At 51.7% G+C, this 17568-nt stretch overlaps 2 protein-coding genes across 9 annotated transcripts in view; both read right to left on the bottom strand.

Annotated features, from left to right (window-relative positions):
- Nucleotides 1–1490, bottom strand: part of ST3GAL3 (ST3 beta-galactoside alpha-2,3-sialyltransferase 3) — a 232414-nt gene extending 230924 nt beyond the window's left edge. For all 6 annotated transcript variants that reach the window (XM_059920827.1, XM_059920847.1, XM_059920838.1 and 3 more), the window contains exon 1: nucleotides 1403–1490. The gene's annotated coding sequence lies outside the window, so the exon portion shown is untranslated. The remainder of the gene's footprint in view (nucleotides 1–1402) is intronic.
- Nucleotides 1491–3978: 2488 nt separating this feature from the next.
- KDM4A (lysine demethylase 4A) overlaps nucleotides 3979–17568 on the bottom strand; it is a 41344-nt gene continuing 27754 nt past the window's right edge. For all 3 annotated transcript variants that reach the window (XM_059920797.1, XM_059920813.1, XM_059920806.1), the window contains 9 exons: nucleotides 15904–16108; nucleotides 15356–15432; nucleotides 14610–14665; nucleotides 12838–12946; nucleotides 12310–12495; nucleotides 9338–9508; nucleotides 5768–5887; nucleotides 5155–5247; nucleotides 3979–5019 (listed from right to left, as the gene is read on the bottom strand). In XM_059920797.1, coding sequence (XP_059776780.1) covers nucleotides 4879–5019; nucleotides 5155–5247; nucleotides 5768–5887; nucleotides 9338–9508; nucleotides 12310–12495; nucleotides 12838–12946; nucleotides 14610–14665; nucleotides 15356–15432; nucleotides 15904–16108 — 1158 coding nt within the window. In that variant the 3' untranslated portion in view covers nucleotides 3979–4878. The remainder of the gene's footprint in view (nucleotides 5020–5154; nucleotides 5248–5767; nucleotides 5888–9337; nucleotides 9509–12309; nucleotides 12496–12837; nucleotides 12947–14609; nucleotides 14666–15355; nucleotides 15433–15903; nucleotides 16109–17568) is intronic.

Genomic DNA, 17568 nt, shown 5'->3' with positions numbered 1-17568 from the left:
CTTAGAATTCTAGAGACCATTTCATTAGTGATCATTTTCTTGTGTGCCCTTTATCCCCACAACCATCTCATAGGCCCATGAGAACAAGTCTCATACAATACAGGTCGTGAGGTCCCCACAGTTGCACTGCCTTGCACACAATATGTACTCGATAGACACTTTACTGATGATCCAAAGTCACTTAGTCTCTAAGAATATGCACAACTTCTTTTCTCATTAATAATTTACTTTTATTAAACTCTGATTAGACATTTAGACATGTGAAATAGGGAGATTCATCACTTAATACTTCAAAATATCCTTGAGTTAAGAATCTTTAATCTTAGGAGCTGCTATTGCCTTAAGAGATTATTTGAAAATACTATTTCGGTCATAAATTTTTGTGACAGCTTCCTTTTAATCCTTTTGACTTGAAGGTATACCCAACAGTTAAATGATCATCACTCGAAGGTGATTCTGACTTAGAAATAACCTAATTTTCCAGGAGGTCTATTTATTTTCTTGAAACCAGTAAGTGCTTTTTTTCTACCTTCCTGTTCAACTAGCTATAGTATAGTTAATTCAAAGTGTATCCATAGAAAAGTTTGTAAGCTTTTGTTGTTTTTTTTGTTTTGTTTTGTTTTTGTTTTTAACAAAATAACACTGCCTTCATTGGTCCCGCTCTCAATTAATTGCACTGAGTCAGTTCACACGTTTCTCTCCTTCCTCCTATGTGCGGGAAACACAAACATAAGTGAGGTCTATTAAGGAATCATAAAAACGAACACTGTTGCAAAAAGGAACTCAAAATGTTCGTGGGAGACTATCCTAATCAAACCTGCTCTCATCACTAAGTCATTTCCTCCTGCAAACAAAATCACAGGGCAAACAATGGGGAGAAGTGCCAGAGAAAAGGAAGCAAGAGGCGTACTTTGTCAGTAAAATAGACCTCAGTCCCCGGAACATCTGGCGGCTGGTAGAGCAATAAGCAATGACAGCCACTACCCGTACGCTGCTGATTCTCACTCAGGTTTTCCACTTTTCCTCCCTCTTCCCATAGCGAAGGCCCGCCTGACCAGGTCCTTCCTCTGCGCCAAGGTGCGCAGCGCTGCGGGGTCTCGCGCGCAGGTGACCTCAGACTGCTCGGCCCAGGTCCAGCCGTCCTCTCCCCCGAGGCCTGGCAGCCCCTACCCAGGCGAGGTCTCCCAGGGACCGGACTCCCGGCCCGAGCCCCCAGTCCGAGCCAGACCTCGTTATTCGGAGACTGCTGGGCCGCGCCCGACCCTTCCTTCCCCAGCACCAGCACGCGCGGGCTCCGCACCCCACCAACCCGGCGACCGCGAGCGGCGGGGGAGGGGAGGGGCGGCGGCGACCGTTAGCCGTGGTGACTGCCCGCCCCGACGCGCGCAAGACCGGTCCTTACCGCAGCGGAGAGGGAGGCAGGGGGGAGGCGGTGCCCGGCCCGATGCTGCCGGGAAGGCGGGGGCGACGGCGAATGCGGCGGCGGCAGCCGCGGGGGACCCCGGCGGGCGCCCAAGTCGCGGTGGGCCGCCTGGGCGCCGCCATAGTGGGGACGCAGCGGCGGGCGGAGCGCGCGGCCGCGACCCCGACTCGTGGACGACGGGACCACCAATCCCACTCTCCGCCTCAGCGCCCTCACCGGGGGTTGGGCATCCGCGGCCAATCGGCGCGCGGGAGCCGGGCGGGGCGCCGGGCTGACCAATGCGGGGCTGCACTGCAGGCAGAGAGCGGGCGCAAGCCCAAAGCGGCCCACTAGACACTGGACCCCCGAGTTTTCTGGCCCGTCTGCCTCGCGCGCCTGCCGGGACTCAGGCTGCTGGCGGTTCAGGGCGTGGGTCCAGCGGGCCCGGCCTGCTGGCTCCGCGCCGACGCCCACCCCTCGGCTCCCCGGAGCCTATCCGCCGCCTTGAGGAATCCTCCCCCGGCTTCACGCCCCGCAGGGCGCGCGTCTGGGATGCGGACCTCTGACGGCCGCAGGGCTTGCTGTCCACCGAGATGATCCCTCGAGAGCCTGTTTCCTCGGCCGTGCGAGGGACGGGGGTACACAGTCATTCCACACCGAGGGACGCAGGCATCCGCCTGGAACCAGGCTGAGACCCAAGGCTGTGGACCTCCACGGGCTGGGCGACCCTGCTCAATCCTGTGGAGTTGGGTGGACAGCGGTCGCTGGCTGTCCTCATTACTACTTTAGAGCCTCTTTTTATTCCGGGCACAGGACCACTCCGCCCCATCTCTTCTACCCTTTTCAGCTCCGGAGGTCCCAGCTTTTCTCCCACCCTACTGGGGCACAATTTAAAACGTAATTCCCCCGAGGGGAGTTACAGAAGAGAGGAACTGTCCGGCTGTGATCCTTGGTTGCCCACCCAAAGACGCTGCCTCACCAAAGGAGGGCAATTTGCCCCCACCAAAAGGCTTCTGAGGGGAGCCTAGGACAAGCTGGTGCACGCTTCCCTGGAATCAGTCAGTCCACTGAGGCCTGGGCCTGACTGCAGGCAGGAGGGCCTGTTCCGTGGGACTTGAGACTCTCATCACCTCTTTAAACTTCAGTTTCCCAGGGGGTTATTACATTTGACCAAAACAAAACGTGAAAGTTTCTAGAAAAATAGCCGTTGAGCAAGAACTCTGTTGGGGTTAGAGAAGGGACTACCCTGCCTGTCCTTCAGCAGGGCTGGGGATGGTAGGGTCAGTGAAAGGTAGGGAGGTCTGGGACCCTGCCAAGTTTGGGGAAGTGTTTCTTCCCTCCAAAGATGTGTGCTCCCAGGGCTTGCCAATCCATTAAGGCCTGGCTCTGTCCACGCTCGCCTGGGAATCCTTGGGTGCTGGACAAAAAATTCAACCTCCCTTTCTTGGCCCCAGGAGGGAACTGGCATAGAAAAGTATCTTTGAGACCTGCTGCTCCTCCCTTCCCCCACAATCAGACACCAGAGGTGGCAGCCACCTCCCAAGCCCCAGGACACAAAGAAGCATTGAGTTGCTGAGCTGACCCAAGATTCTCCCGCACCTGGCAGGAGCCAAGAAATAGGACCTAGTGCCTGGCTGTCCAAGACCAGCTGAACAGCTCTGCTGTGCCCAGTTCACTGCCCCCCCCACCCCCCGCTGCTGCTGCTGCTCTAGCCTTGTCCACCTGGACCTCAGGAACCCAATGGGGGTCAAAGGCACCGGGTCTTCCTCCGGGGAAGCGTCTCACCAACTACAGGCAACTCAGAACAGCTTCAGGACCTAAGGGAAGCATGCACGGGGTTGGGGGAAGGGGTTGTCAATCCCTTGCTTTTCAAGCACCTAAAATGTACTGCCTTCTTTCAAGCTGGTTCTACAATTTTTATGGAACAGACACTGGCATAAACTTACACCTGCTCAATGAAGTTAACAAGTGGGGTCGAGATGAGAGAGATCAAACTCAGTTCTACAAGTTGTGGAAGTGGTCTGGTCCTTCATCTATTACCTCTTCCTTCCCATCTCTAGGGCCAGAGAAGCAAAAGGAGGTACTCACGGCCAGAGGTGCCTCTACTTCCCAGGTCCCACCATACAGAGCCACAGGACCAGAACTTGACAAGGAGCCCATCTCTTTCGGAGGGCTTCCTAGATCCTCCTGCCTTACTGAGTCTTCTTAAAATGCATGGCCCTGCTCCAGAGCCTATGACTCTAGATACACTCCCGGCCTGACCCTGGGCCACTCAGGCTCCTTGGGGCAGACACAGCCAATCCTCTGCTCAACACATTTTATTGCTAAGGACAAGGTGATGCACCGGTTTTCAAAATAATTTGGTTTATAGCGTTCATACGTAACAAAAAAAGGGGAAGTATTATAAATCTGATTCTTGTATACATACGGTATAAGTGTGAATCCCTCCAACCCTGGGCCCAGGCAAACAAATTCATAAGGAGCAAAAACCTGTTTAACTCCTTCAGTGTTGCCCTCCAGTCCCACCCCACTCCCAAATCAGCTCCCTCCCACCCCCACACCAGGGGGCATATCTAAACCCACCCCCTGGCCTCCAGTGGCCCCAGTTCACCTTAACCCTCCCAGCCCCTGCATGATTCCAATTTTCTGTTGACAGACTCACCCGCCAGGCTCTGCCTGCTTCCATCATTAGATCCCCCTTCAGAGTATTCCCCACCCACACCCTTTAATACTGTCCACAGGGGTCTGTGCCTAGAGTGATATGGGCACACGCCCAGGTTACCCCTATCTTCTCCTTCAAGAGAAGGCAAAGAGGTGGCGTTAACTCCTTAGCATCTCATCACTGCAGCTTTGCCAGCACTCTCTTGAGGCAGTTCCAGAGACAAACAGATGCCACAGCCATCTCCAGCCAACCCCCAGGGGCCCTTACTCAGTTCAGCTGAGGGCAGAATTTCACATTTTTGTTGCCCTGGATAGGCAAGGAAGAAAGTAAAGGCCAGGGGCTGGCAGAAGCTGGTCCAGACCAAACATACATACGCACATCGCACATACATACACACACACACACACACACACATAAATACAAAAAGGGGGAGGGGGCAAGCACCAGCACCTCTGCCTAGTTGGTGCAGGTGATCATTAGGAAGCTAAGTCCAAGGCCAGGAACAGGGCAACCAGCCCAGCCAGCACAGTCGACCCCATTACAGACTGGGGCCCATGCAGCCACAGCGTTCCAGTGCTCAGCCCATCAGCTGGGAGATCAGCGGCTGCTGCCACATGTCCAAGTACGGCTTGTCGTTTCATTACAGTGGAATGCGATGAGGGTGGGGTGAGAAGATGATGGGGTCGGTTATTTCATTCCTTTTCATTTTACAGTTCACTTTTAGAGACTTCAGAGTTCCAAGTGTCTGCTGTGCTGTGGAACCCCAGAGTGCTTTCGCCTTGGCGGCTGGGACTCTCCTGGCCGCTGGAAGCACCTACTCCATGATGGCCCGGTATAGTGCAGGCTCAATGTAATCTTCCCGGTATCTTGAGTTGATAACTCGTTGCCGTTTCTTTTCCTGCTTAACTTCCTTCTCTGTGAAAATCTCATTGAAGCGCATGTCTGAGGCTACTGACTACAGAAGAATAGGCAAGCCAAATGAGTACTTTATGGCCAACCACCCCGAAGAAAAAAAACAAAGGGACACATCCTTGCTTTGTTCCCTCCCTCCCAGAGGGGAACCAAGGGCACACAGAAAGCACACACTCACCAGTCTAGACTTGACTCTCTTGGGAAGCTCTTCATCCAGCGTGTACACGTCATCTCTCTTAACCACAAGCTGTGAGCCATCCTCAAACTCCACCTACCAAGGAAACAAAGGCCTTTAGCTAAGATATCCCTGACTCTCTCCCTGGTCCATCACGCACAGGGGCCATTTCCTGCAGTCACAGGAAGGGTTAAGAACACTGAAGTAAGGCCTGCCATGTTTGAAGCCATACCTGGCAGACTGGACACAGGGCAGCCCCTAGCTCTGAAAAGGGTGGTCACTGATCCCTTGGCTCAGCAGTCCCCAACCCCCGGGCCGCAGGCTGGTGCCAGTCCCCGGCCTGTTAGGAACTGGGCCGCACAGCAGGAGGTGAGCGGTGGGCGAGCGAGCGAAGCTTCATCTGCCGCTCCCCACCGCTCGCGTTACCGCCTGAAACACGCCCACCCCCATCCCCGTCCGTGGAAAACTGTCTTCCACGAAACCGGTGTCCCTGGTGCCAAAAAGGCTGGGGACCACTGCCTTAGCTCTCCCAAGAGCAAAGACTTCCTCTTGCTCAAGAGGAAACACTGAATTAATCAGGCCCTCTCCCCCATCCCCAACAAAAGCCTTCGGTTACCTGGTACATCTGGATGGGGTGAGAGGCCACAAACTTGGCTCCATAGACTTGGCCGTCTGTCCATCTCACTTGGACTACTTCCCCTTCGGCAGGAGGACCCAACTGGAGACAGTCCTGACTCTGAGGGAACATTAAGGAAGAAAGGTGAAAGGAAGGTCCACCTGAGAGACCTGCTAAGTCCAAGTCCACCCCGTTATCTCTGCTGGCTGCTGCTGCTTCTAGGTGACAGAAAAAAGCAGCCATAATAAACTTAATAAATGTAAAAGACATGTGCCATGATCAAGAGTCCTTCTCATGTTCCTTCAACTGTCTCTCTAAGGGACAAGGGGACAGGGCTCTACCAGGAAGAAATACTCAAACTTTGCTCAACTATTTTAAGAAAAGGGTTCTTAGGACTTCCCTGGTGGTGCAGTGGTCAAGAATCCGCCTGCCAATGCAGAAGACACAGGTTCGAGCCCTGGTCCGGGAAGATCCCACATGCCGTGGAGCAACTAAGCCCATGCGCCACAACTACTGAGCCTGCGCTCTAGAGCTCACGAGCCACAACTACTGAGCTCACGTGCCACAACTACTGAAGCCCACGCGCCTAGAGCCCGTGCTCCGCAACAAGAGAAGCCACCGCAATGAGAAGCCCGCACACCACAACGAAGAGTAGCCCCTGCTCGCCGCAACTAGAGAAAGCCCGCGCGCAGCAACAAAGACCCAACGCAGCCAAAAATAAATAAATAAATACAAACAAATAAATTTTTTAAAAAAAGGAAAGAAAAGGGTTCTTAACCTTTTTTTTTTGAAGGAAAGGTAATAAAATACCACCTACCACGGGACTTGGCAAAAAACTTTAGGACTTTTACTCCCTGCAGACGGGGGAACCCTAAGGATGGGTGGAGTCCTTGCTGCATTCCCAGCAGAGGGCTTGGTATATAGTGGGAGGTCAGTGTATGAACATGTTCATGGCAGCCGAATGAAAGGTCTGATGGGTAGACCTGGGAGAAGGTCCTTGCAGACATGGCCCAAAAAAGTACATGTTGGAGCAGAAGTAGGGCAGAGAGTCTAAAATGCTGTGATATTCCAACTGCTCCTACCAATTCCACTACATGACAAGAGTTAGGAAGGTTCTACACGCCAATTCACTTACTGAATAGAAATGGCTCTATACTGTATTGCCAACTCATTATTGACAGGTACTCAGCAACTATATCGTGTATGAATTCAACAACTAAGTAGAAAGTACTGCCCCCAAAAGAATCTGAAGTGGAAGTTTTAACTAGCCAAATATGTGATCTTTGATAAATCACTTAAGTTCTCGGCTATTCAGTTTTACTATAATAGCAGTTCTCAAAGTATGGTCTGCAGATCTTAGCGGGGGTTCCTGAGCCACTTGCAGGGAACTTGTGAGAGCACGATGGTTTTCACAATAATATTAAAACATTAGCCTCTTTCGCTGCGCAGACATTTCCAGTGATGGTATAACACCTAACATGGGTGCAACTGCTGGCGCCTCAGCACAAATTGAGGCAATGGCCCTAAGCTCTACTACCTGTTACTGCATTCTTAACCACTGCGTACTCATGATTTAGGAGCAAAAGAAAAAAACCTGGTTTCACATAACAACGTCCCTTGATGAAGCAGAAAAAATTTTTGTGTTAAACCTCAATCTTTGAGTACATGTGTAAGTACTCAAAAGACACTTCTGCTACACGCTGAAGCATGATGGTTGTCTTGAGGAAAAGCATGCTGTAACTGTTTGAGTTGTAAAAAGTAACTGCTTTTTTCATGAAACACCAGCTTTATTTGAAAAAAATGACTGACAGACAAACTGTGGTTATTCAGACTTGGGTACTGGCAGACATCTTCTTGAAAATGAATGAAGTGAGCCTGTCACTTCGAGGAAAATGGACTGACAGTATACTGCCAATGATAACACCTAAGCTTTCAAGCACAAATTACAATTTCAGAAAAGTTGTGTCACCACCATGAGCTTGAAGCTCCCTAAAATTTAAAGATTTTTCTGAGCTTAGTGCTACAAATGAAAGTGATTTTTTTGGAATTGTCTAATAAAATTTAACAACATCTGCAAGATCTGCATAGCCCATTGCACCAATATGGATGATGGTGCAAAATCACGCATGAGTGAAAGAGCCATTCTCAGTGCAAGACAGACCAAAGAACGTTAATGTAAGAAGGTATGTTCACCAAGCTGCCTTCAGAGTCTACACTGCAGCTAACTTTTAAGAAACTACCACTCGTTGAGGTTTGGTGTAGTATCAAAGCAGGATGACCACAATCATCTGAAAGGCTACTTAAATTTTACTCCTCACTTTTTCAATCGCGTATCTGTGTGAGACCGAGTTTTCTTCACATACTTTAACCAAAACAATATATTGCAACAAACTGAAGATGTGATGTTAAAAAGGTTTGCAAAATTGTAGAAGAGTGGCACTCTTCTAATATTTTTTGTTTTACTTAAAATAATTTTTCGTTAAAAAATGGATTATTTCAAATCAATTCACCTCAGTTTTAATTTCTTATGAGCAAATATCGATAGACATAACCCACAAAAATACAAGCTCTTTGGCATCCTCAGTAACTTCCATAAGAGTCCTGAGATCAGTGTTCTCTAAGTTAGAGATACCACCTGCTTCTCAGAGTTGGTATGAGAAGTGACCGAGATACCCGAGTAAAGTACTTAGCCTAGTGTCTGACAAACTGCAAGAGCTTAATAAAGCATAGCTAGTCTACTGCCACAAACACTACTGATACCACCTTCACTACATGGAAGTCTGCCTCACAACTAATGAATGTGCTTTTAGCAACTAAGTTGCTAACGTGGTAGAGACGTGGGAAATACCTGTTGTTTAAGGAAGAAGTGGCTTCATTCCACTAGGCTGGTGCTCGGTCTAACATGAAAAGGTTGGGGTTGGGGTGGGAGTGGGGGTGGGGGGGTGGGGATGAGGACGGACGGACGGACGGACGGACGATGGACAGGGGAAACCTGAACTGAGTGCTGAGTCCAGAGCCAGGAAACCTAGGATTGAGTCCAGGCAGGGCCCCCAGTGTCTCAGGTATTGATAACACAAGCAGGCCAGGGGTATCTCCAAGCAGTTTCTATTCAGCCCCCAAAGGCATCAACTGTAAAGAACCAAAAGCAAATTCCATAAATCTACTAAGAGGGCATGGTAGAAAAGAGATAATTGGCTAATTCTCCTAAAATCACACAGCTACTAAGCAGTGAAGCTGGTACTGGCACATTGGACTGATTCCAAAGCCTGGGCTCTTCTTCCACTGCACCAGAACACCTTCAAGGGTAGTTTAGACTAAAATACAAGTATGTTTCAAAGAACTGCAAAAAACACCAATTCCTACAAGCTTCTAGAGGAAGCAGGGTACCCTAGAGGCACACAATATTCTTTGTACAGAAAGACCAGTACAAACACTTCTTTCTGTTTGGGGGCCGAATGATGGGACCATGGGCCTGGATAGAAAAGGCAGGCAGGCCCACAGCCAGTCTGCCAGTCAGACCAAGAAACTCCCCCGCCCCAAAATGCCCATGAAGCTCCTTGCAGACATTACCACTATGTCCTCGGGGTAGAGATTGTCGCTGAAGGAGCCGTCATCAAAGTTGACTTCATAGAAGGTCTCCGTGGTGAGCCTTACCACCTCACACTGGTAGAAGCGCCCATTCTTGTGCTTGCTAATGACCTTCTGGCCCGCAGTGATGCTCTGCAAGGCCCCTTTGGCACGCTGGAAAAAACAGAGGCTTGGGTTATGCCCACACTGAGCGGACAGGCCTAGCAAATGGGGACCAAGATCAGTTGGCTCCTCTTTACCAGGGAAAGATAAGCGTGAGAATGGAAAAGTAAAAAGGAGTAGGAGATGGGAGCTGAAACAGGTCTTTCCAGATGTCCACACCCCAGCCAGGACACGGAAGAACCTAGTGTCATATTTTCCCCATAAATATAGCTCCTCCCTCATTCCCAGTCCACAAATGGTCCTTTACCATCCTGTCTCACCACAAACTCCCAAAACAGACTCTTGTGACTTCCCTACTGTTTCGAGGAGCTGACCAAACAGCACCTACTAATTCACATAGTTTAGACATACATCAAGGTGGACGTTCAACAGGTGATCTGAGGCCCAGGGTCCCCACACAATGCTCCACACAGATCTTAGCACCAGCTCTACCCTCAGGGCCAGGGCACAAAGACTGAGGTTCCCTGGATGTCCTCCGCTGCATACGATACACAGCTCCACAGCTCTGCCATCTCTGGGGCCCTCACATCACCCTTCTTCTCATTCTGAACTTGTCCTTGATGCAAATGAAATCACAGAGCATCTGGTGGTCTTGTGTCCAACCGCCCCTCCCCAAGCTGCCCAAGCTCTGTGCTCCAGCCATGCTGACCTCCCTTCTGTCCTCTGAGCATGCGTGCCAAGCGTGTTCCCACCTCAGGGTCTTTGTGCCTCTGTTCCCTCTACCAGAAAGGCTCTTCCACAGTTGTCTGCACACTGGCTCCCTCACATCCAAGTGTCCACTTATGGACAACCTTACTACCTCTCCTCCTCCATTCCCATATACAGCTTTACTCTTATGCCGGCACTTCTCCTCGTTTGATACACTGTACGTTTACTTGTTTCTACGTGTCTTTCAACTACACTAAATGCAGCAGGAGGGCAGGCACTGTTGTCTTGTTCACCAGCATGTTCCGAGCACCTAAAACTGTGCCTGACATGGAGCAGATGCCCAGTAAGTATGTGAAGAATGAATCAGTGAAAGAAATACTCAACAGTACCCCGTTTCCTCATAGCACCAGCCATCTACAGCTGCCAATGTGAGGGCATGGGGGGCTAATGATCATCACCAAAATCACTCTCCTGTTCCAACACAAAGCTCCTACCTCCTTACCACAGCCAGGACTCAATGGTACCTCAAGCTTTTATTCCTCATTCCCGTATCGACTAGTTTTCCCTCTTCCTAAGCTCCTAACCCACCTCCGCCCATCTCTTGTGCTCAGTAGAACATCTTTAATGAAAAAGGGGAATCCAGTCAGCCAACAGGGCCCTTTCCTTGGTGGAGGACAGTCTGTCCTCTGGGCTGGTGCTCTACTGTGTCCTTCCTTTTATGATTGTTTTCACCACACTGTTGACAAGCCTTCATCGGCGTCTCCTCCACTGGACTGTAATTCACTGGTGGCACTCTGGCTTCTGACCTGACTACCCACGGGACCCCCGGTTTGGGGTGCACAGTGACGACGCCACCAGCCCTGTCTTCCCGACAGCACGTGGCCCTCCTCAGCCTCTGCTGGCTGCGGGGCTCTCCTTCTCTCCACGTCTCTCTGCTTCTCAGCTGCTTTCGCTGCTTCCTGCTCCACCATCTATCTGCTCCTTATACTAGGAATCTCCAGAGTCCAGTTTCTAACGGGAATTAGGTTTAATTATGCTGTTAAAGGCTGATAATATCCAAATCTTAATCCAGCTAATCTAGCTGCCTCCTGGTACCTCAATCAGAATGTTCCAGCGACCTCAGAGTCTACAGGTCTTTCCCTCATTTTTATCTCCCCCACTTTCCTCTGCAAAACAGCCCTGCCCCATCTCAGTTCCTGGTCGCAGTTAACACCATATTAGCATCCCTTCCACCTTTAAGGGAGTGGCCTGAGTCATCTTGAATTCACACGCCCTCACCCCTTCCTCTTCTTCTTTCTCCATCCTCTCCCCATGGCAGCCAACAAACCCCATCAGTCTACCCACTGTAGGATCCCAGCGTTGGCTGTGACCGTAAAGCTCTCCCTCTGTGTTCCCATTTCAGACCTCACTTCTCGCCTAGGCTAACTGGTCTCCCGGCCTCAAATTCTTATTCCTTCAATCTTTTCTGCAAACCACCACCAGAGTAACTGTTAAAAAAACATATAGCTCAAAATCATAATATTGGAAAAGTTCCCCTTACCTAGCGGAAAAGACGTCAAACCCCTAAGTGTGGCAGCCCAGGGCCTTAATCCTCTGGCACTGCCTGCCTTTCCAGTACCATCCCCTGCCACGTTCCCAGAACCAGTCTCACACGTTCCTTCTCCTGAGACTCGCTCATTCTGTTTCTGAAGACTTGATTGCCCTCCTGCTCACAATTCCTACTTACTGTTTAAGACCCATTTAAGCTTCACCGTTCAGAGAAGTGCAAAAATGACTACTGTATGGGGGTTAATGGTTAACTCTTCTTCCCATCAGTTCACAACATTTACAGAGCTTCTGCGATGTCCCTGACACTGTGTTAAGTATAGGGACACCCAGATTAACAAGCCATGGACCCTCAAGGAGTTTATCCAGGAGGAGAGGCAAACAAGGAATCAACCACAAGCAGTTGGTTCCACTGGATTAGGAAGCACAAAGCAGGAAGTAGAGGATGGACAGGGGCCATCTCCTAATCCCACACTCATTAGCAGTCTCCAAGAAGCACAGCGCTTGAGGAAATACTTGCTGACACAATAAATGGAGAGCCTGCAGAGAAAATGATCCTGGAAACCGTCGAGAGGACTCTAGAATGGCGCCCTCCTCACCTCCAAATTAGGGATCTTGTGCCGAAAGCAGGTAATAAAGACAACAAAAGGCCAGTCATCTGGCTGCATCATCACGCCTGCAGCCTGAGCACAGCTCACGTGGAAGGCAGTTGGGCAACGGCCATGAGAACACTGCACACAGCAGCCAGCAGTTCTTTTCCTCCGTTTCTTACAGAAGACACATTTCTACAACACAGGAGAAGCAGGCCGATGATTCTGGGAACTAGGATGGTCTCCTCTACTGTACCCACACCCAAACGCACAGAGCCCTATGAGCAAGAGCCCACCCCCTTCCCAAAACACGAGGGTACACGCACCCTCTGTTAATCTCGTGTCCGGTCACAGGCATCCTCACTAAGTAGTTTTAACCAGAGGGGGAGAATCATAAACCATGACCAAAACTGAGGGGTAAAGGATGGCCACTGGGTTAACCAGGCGATGCCCTCCTAAACGCTATGTTCCCCTCTATCCAGAGACTCGGAAACAGGGAAAGAATGTAGGATCACAGGCCCATCTCTTTCTGCTTACCAGTTTGAAGCGGGGCAGGGGAATTTTGCTCACATCCACTGGACTTCTTTCTGCAATGTTGACAAATCTCGCTTCCAGAATCGCCACTGCACATGAGACATGGACCCACCTGCCAAAAGGCAAAGGCCACCTCAGTCCCCCTCCAGCTGCAAGGCCCTGTGGCCTTCTCTTCTAACATGGGCCTGTCTATAGCGTTTCCTCCCTTACCCAGCGTGACCACTGGACTTCCCAGCAAGTTCCTGGGACCCAGTGAGGTAAGACCAGAAGCATCTCCACGCTGAGGAAGTGGAAGAAGGTCCCCACCACAACGTCCCGGGTCAGCGCAGGGTCACACTTCTGACACACTCACTCACCGCCTGTTGCCAACAGGAACAGAGCCACAGCTAATTGCGTGTGGCAGGTTCCAGGGAGTGAGAATAAATTAGAGAGCCCCATACACACCTCTTTTACCAGAGGACCTGGGCACTTCCTCAAAATATCTCCAGCTGCGCTCCAATGTGCCGGTAATCCCAGCCCTCCCCCTCCAGGCCTTTGTCCAGACCTTTCCCGGGGCCGAAGTGACCTCTCCCTTCTGCTCCCTTCCTCCACCTGAGACTCACTCTTTAAGGTCTGGCCCTAGCCCCACTTACTCTGAGAGGTCTGTTCAATGGACATCCTTAGAGAATTATTCAAGTAAGTTCTGGGCATTTGGGGAAACTGACACGCACCAAGATGAGATTAACTAAGATGGTGAAAACTCCCAGGATCAAGCCACCTGAAAACCTACGACAGACAGCGTCGGGGCTGCGTGGAAGCCACCTGCAGTGTGTGAGTGGGAACAGGTTTGTCTTGCATGGCCCTGGAGGGCAGACCAAGGATCACGAGGTAAAGGTGGGAGGTGCAAGCAGAGCCCTTTGCATTGCAAAAAAGGAAGAACTTTAACAGCACTCTCTTGCAATTCTGAGGAACACGGTGACCTCAAGTCACGGCAGCAAGTGCCTTTAGAGGAGTGGAAGTGGCAAGCAGAGCAGCCATCTATCTGGAACAGCATGAAGGGGATTCCTGTGAGGCAGGACGCCAGGCGGTGTGTGTGCTTTAAGTTCCCACAGGATTTTAGCTGGAAGCAGGGTCTTCACTGCTGGTTCCCCATCGACCTGGGAGTACTCTCCCCTAAGCAGCCGGTCTTCAGGGCGAAAACCTCATTCACCTTACATTTATTTCTACCTCTGAACCACTGAGCCATGACGAAGCACAAAAATTCAGCTCAGTGACAGCGGGCTGCCGGACGGCCAAGAAGCCCAGCTGTGGGCTGAGTACCCAGAACCCTCTGTAGAATCGACTGAGTAGTGGGTAGGCATGGCTGGGCTCTCCTCAATGTCCCACTGTCCTTCTTAAGGACAGTCGCCCTCATTCCGAACAACCAGGGAGTCTGCCTGCAGGAAGGGCTCACTAGCTCACAGCCGTGGCCACCTCTGTACCAGCCCCAGCTGTAACAAGGTTAACTGTCCTCACTTCCGCCACGAAGCCCCCGCATCATCTTCACAGGGTCTTCGTACCCTCGTGAGTCCATCTTAGCTCCTCCAAAAGGAGGACGTTACGTACAAGGCTGCCTCAGAGGGGAAGCTCGGGTTGGAAAGTTCTGGGACTGCTCGGCTTCCCATCCTTAAAATTAGTCTTGGAGATGCTATTTCAGCCCCAAACAATGTGCTTCCCAAATCCTCCTCAGTCATACCGATGACAGCCACTGCCCTGGCGGTGTGCCCGCACTCGGCTTCAGAGCCCAGGGAACTCACCTGTCATCATTGGCTCTCTGCAGGGCTCCTCCTCGCAATGAGCACAAGCAGCAGTCCTGCCAAGAAGACGGGGAGGAAGAGTGGTCACCACCGAGTCACTACCATCCCATCTGCTCTCCCCGCCACTTCCTGCGGGCCACGGTAGCCTCCACGTGAGAAAGAGGCCCACAGCACGCGGGGCCTCGCCTGCACAGCCCTTGTAACCAGGACTGCCCTGCAGGAAGACAGGGAGGCCACTCGGGGCTGAAGTGCACCAATGATTCTCCTGACTTAACTTAATCGTCTTCGCTGGTACTGTTAACAACAACTGTAAGCAAAGTCATGAGTGATACCCTGCTCAAGCAGGGGGCATTACAGGGCCCGGACTGCCTCCTATGTGGGTACTGCCAGGTTCCAGAGAGAGGGGAGGAGTGAAGAGAAAGCTACCAAATGAACCATCTGAGCCCCATTCTGATGCTCCAACCGGATGGCTCAATTCTTTACAGGAGGTTATGGTCCATCCACAGGAAAACCTCTACTTGGTCCTGACACAATGAAGCAAACACAGCTTCCAGACTCCATCGTGCCCTGCCACAGGTGGGCAGCACACACTCTCACTGTCGTGGGGATTTACTCCGACAATGCTCACTGACATCACTGTGTACCAGGCACCGCACAGACCCCTGGGACGTAGAGTCCGCGTGAAACAGTCTGGTCCTGAGCGAACCTGTCTCACAGGGAGACAGCAACAGCACGGAAGCACTCACCTCTTCCAGGGCATTGGCCGAACACCGAGAACACATCCAGTCTTCAGAAGCCTTTGCAGGGGGGACCCCGTAGCAACCTAACAGGGACACCGAGGTGAGCAAATTAAACCCAGAGGCCAGAGTCAGAAGGTAGACCTGCAACTCTTTTCCAAACACTACTTCCCAAAGCTACAACCAAATCTTACAGAAACCCCTGAATTCTAGCATCAAGGCCCCCACGGGTCAGCCATACAGTATGGCCCCCAGTCTCAAAAAGTCAGAAACTAGATCCACTGCTACCAACACCTAGCGAGCAGCAGAGACTAATCCCCTCCTGGTATCTACAATCAAGGGGACAGCCCAGGGTACACAGTGCAAGCATGGAGCCCAGCGTCATAGGAAACTCAGACTCAATCAGCACCAAACTCCAAGAAGAGACACATAAGCAATCTGCACTGGGGGGCTGGGGAGGTCACTGGGAGGTCGCAGGGAGGCCAACAGGCGGCAGGACTTCCAGTCAGACGCCCCCGCCCCTGGGACCGGACGCAGAGAAGAAGTGAGGCACTCACTGGCGTGGACCCGGACGCTGCACTTCTTGCAGGACACTAGGATGCTGGTGCCGTCCTCCTCTAGGTAAGGGGTGGACAGGTTGATGTCCGTGCTACACCCAGTCGAGGTGAAGCACATTTCTGGAATCAATGGCTTGGTCCTCTGCTTCTGGGGCGCTAAATCTGGAGCACTGCCACAGTTCTGACTAAGGCTTCCAAACTCCACCTAAGGAGGGAGCAAGTGCAGACCTCAGTGAACAGCCCCGTGTCCTCAGCTCTCCGCCTGCCCCGTCAGCAGAAAGCTGCTCTCTTCCTGACAGGGCACCCGCTACGGCTCCTGGGTGCACAGCCATTATCCCAGAGCCGCTAACTGAAGTCACCTCCAATGACTCCAGTTCAATTTCTCACAGCAGCATCAAACAAAGGCCCCCAGGGACAAGTGAGAAAAGGAAGCGAGGTAAGAGGCAACTGGGATTTCAATCTTCCCAAACCAAGTGGTAATAAAATGCACTGAGAGGCTGGCGAGGCTGCTCTTGGCGGCTCCCCGCTGCGATGCACGGCATGGGGGCCCCACTCAGGGAGAGGCCCCAGAGCAGGTGTTTCCGTGGGCCAGCACTGATTTCCTCTCGGGGCCCATGTCAGCAGTCACCTGAGCTGCAGCACTGTCACATGGCTGGAGCCCCGAGATCCGCTCCTGGCTTGGGGCCCCTTCGGGAAGAACATTATGTCCATGTACTTCCCTTGGCAAACAGCCTGACTGCAAGAATCTGCCGCTTCTGCCGCTGGATGGCACCATCACCCCGGTTCCAAGGATGGGGCCCAGAAACATGTCACCCCCTAAGCCTATGCCATTCATGAAACTCTGAGCCCCACTCAGCAGATCTACTGGCAGTACAGCCTGGCCATCTGCCTGCTTCCCTCACAGGTAAGGGCACATTGAGATCTTTTGGGTTTGCTTTTGGTCAGTGGAAAGAAGCAATGAGTTACTAACTCAAAAGTACTCTGGTCTGAAGTTTCATTCTTTGGCAAACATGAACCTGGGGCCCTGCCAGGCTCAGTGGCAGCCATGCTACTCTAACCACCATCAGGGGACTGGTTCTCTACATGCCACCCTGTGTAGGTCCCAGCTGAGACTGACCTGGTCATCTGGCACATGCGATCTGTGGGTGCCTTCCTGGCCTCCTAGAGCTGGACCCAAAGAGACCCATGACAGTGAAGCCATCAAATACCCCAGGAGTGGGAGGGGCATGGCTCAGCTTAGCCAGGGTGCTTTCCCATCCCCCTCCCTCCTGCAGGCCCTCTGCTCCTACACCTCCCAAATTCCCTTCCACTATTGCCAACATCCGCGGTGGCAATGGGAAAGGAAAGAAGAGACAACACTGGAGGATCTGGCTCTTCACCTGCCGTTCAGAATGATTTAAAGAAATCCCCTGCTCTCCAGACTGACGGGCAAGGTCGACAAACCACCTGGAAGGAATCATCACTGACTAGAATAACAAAAGAGCAGATCCCTCAGCAAACAGTGTGAGTGCCAAGGGCAGCAGGGAATCCCCCAGAGCCTAAGCCACACCCTCAGCTCTTCCCCAAAGCATTCTCAAGTGAACACCCGCATTGCTGCGTGGCTATCTGCCTGGTGAAGCCTTTCCAACACAGGGATGGGGCCGAAGACACTAGGAAAACATGCCT

The sequence above is a fragment of the Balaenoptera ricei genome, chromosome 1 (genome assembly GCF_028023285.1).
Source record: "Balaenoptera ricei isolate mBalRic1 chromosome 1, mBalRic1.hap2, whole genome shotgun sequence".
NCBI lineage: Eukaryota > Metazoa > Chordata > Mammalia > Artiodactyla > Balaenopteridae > Balaenoptera > Balaenoptera ricei.
Note: the sequence above shows the minus strand (reverse complement) of the source record. Positions and strands in the feature narration are given on the sequence as shown.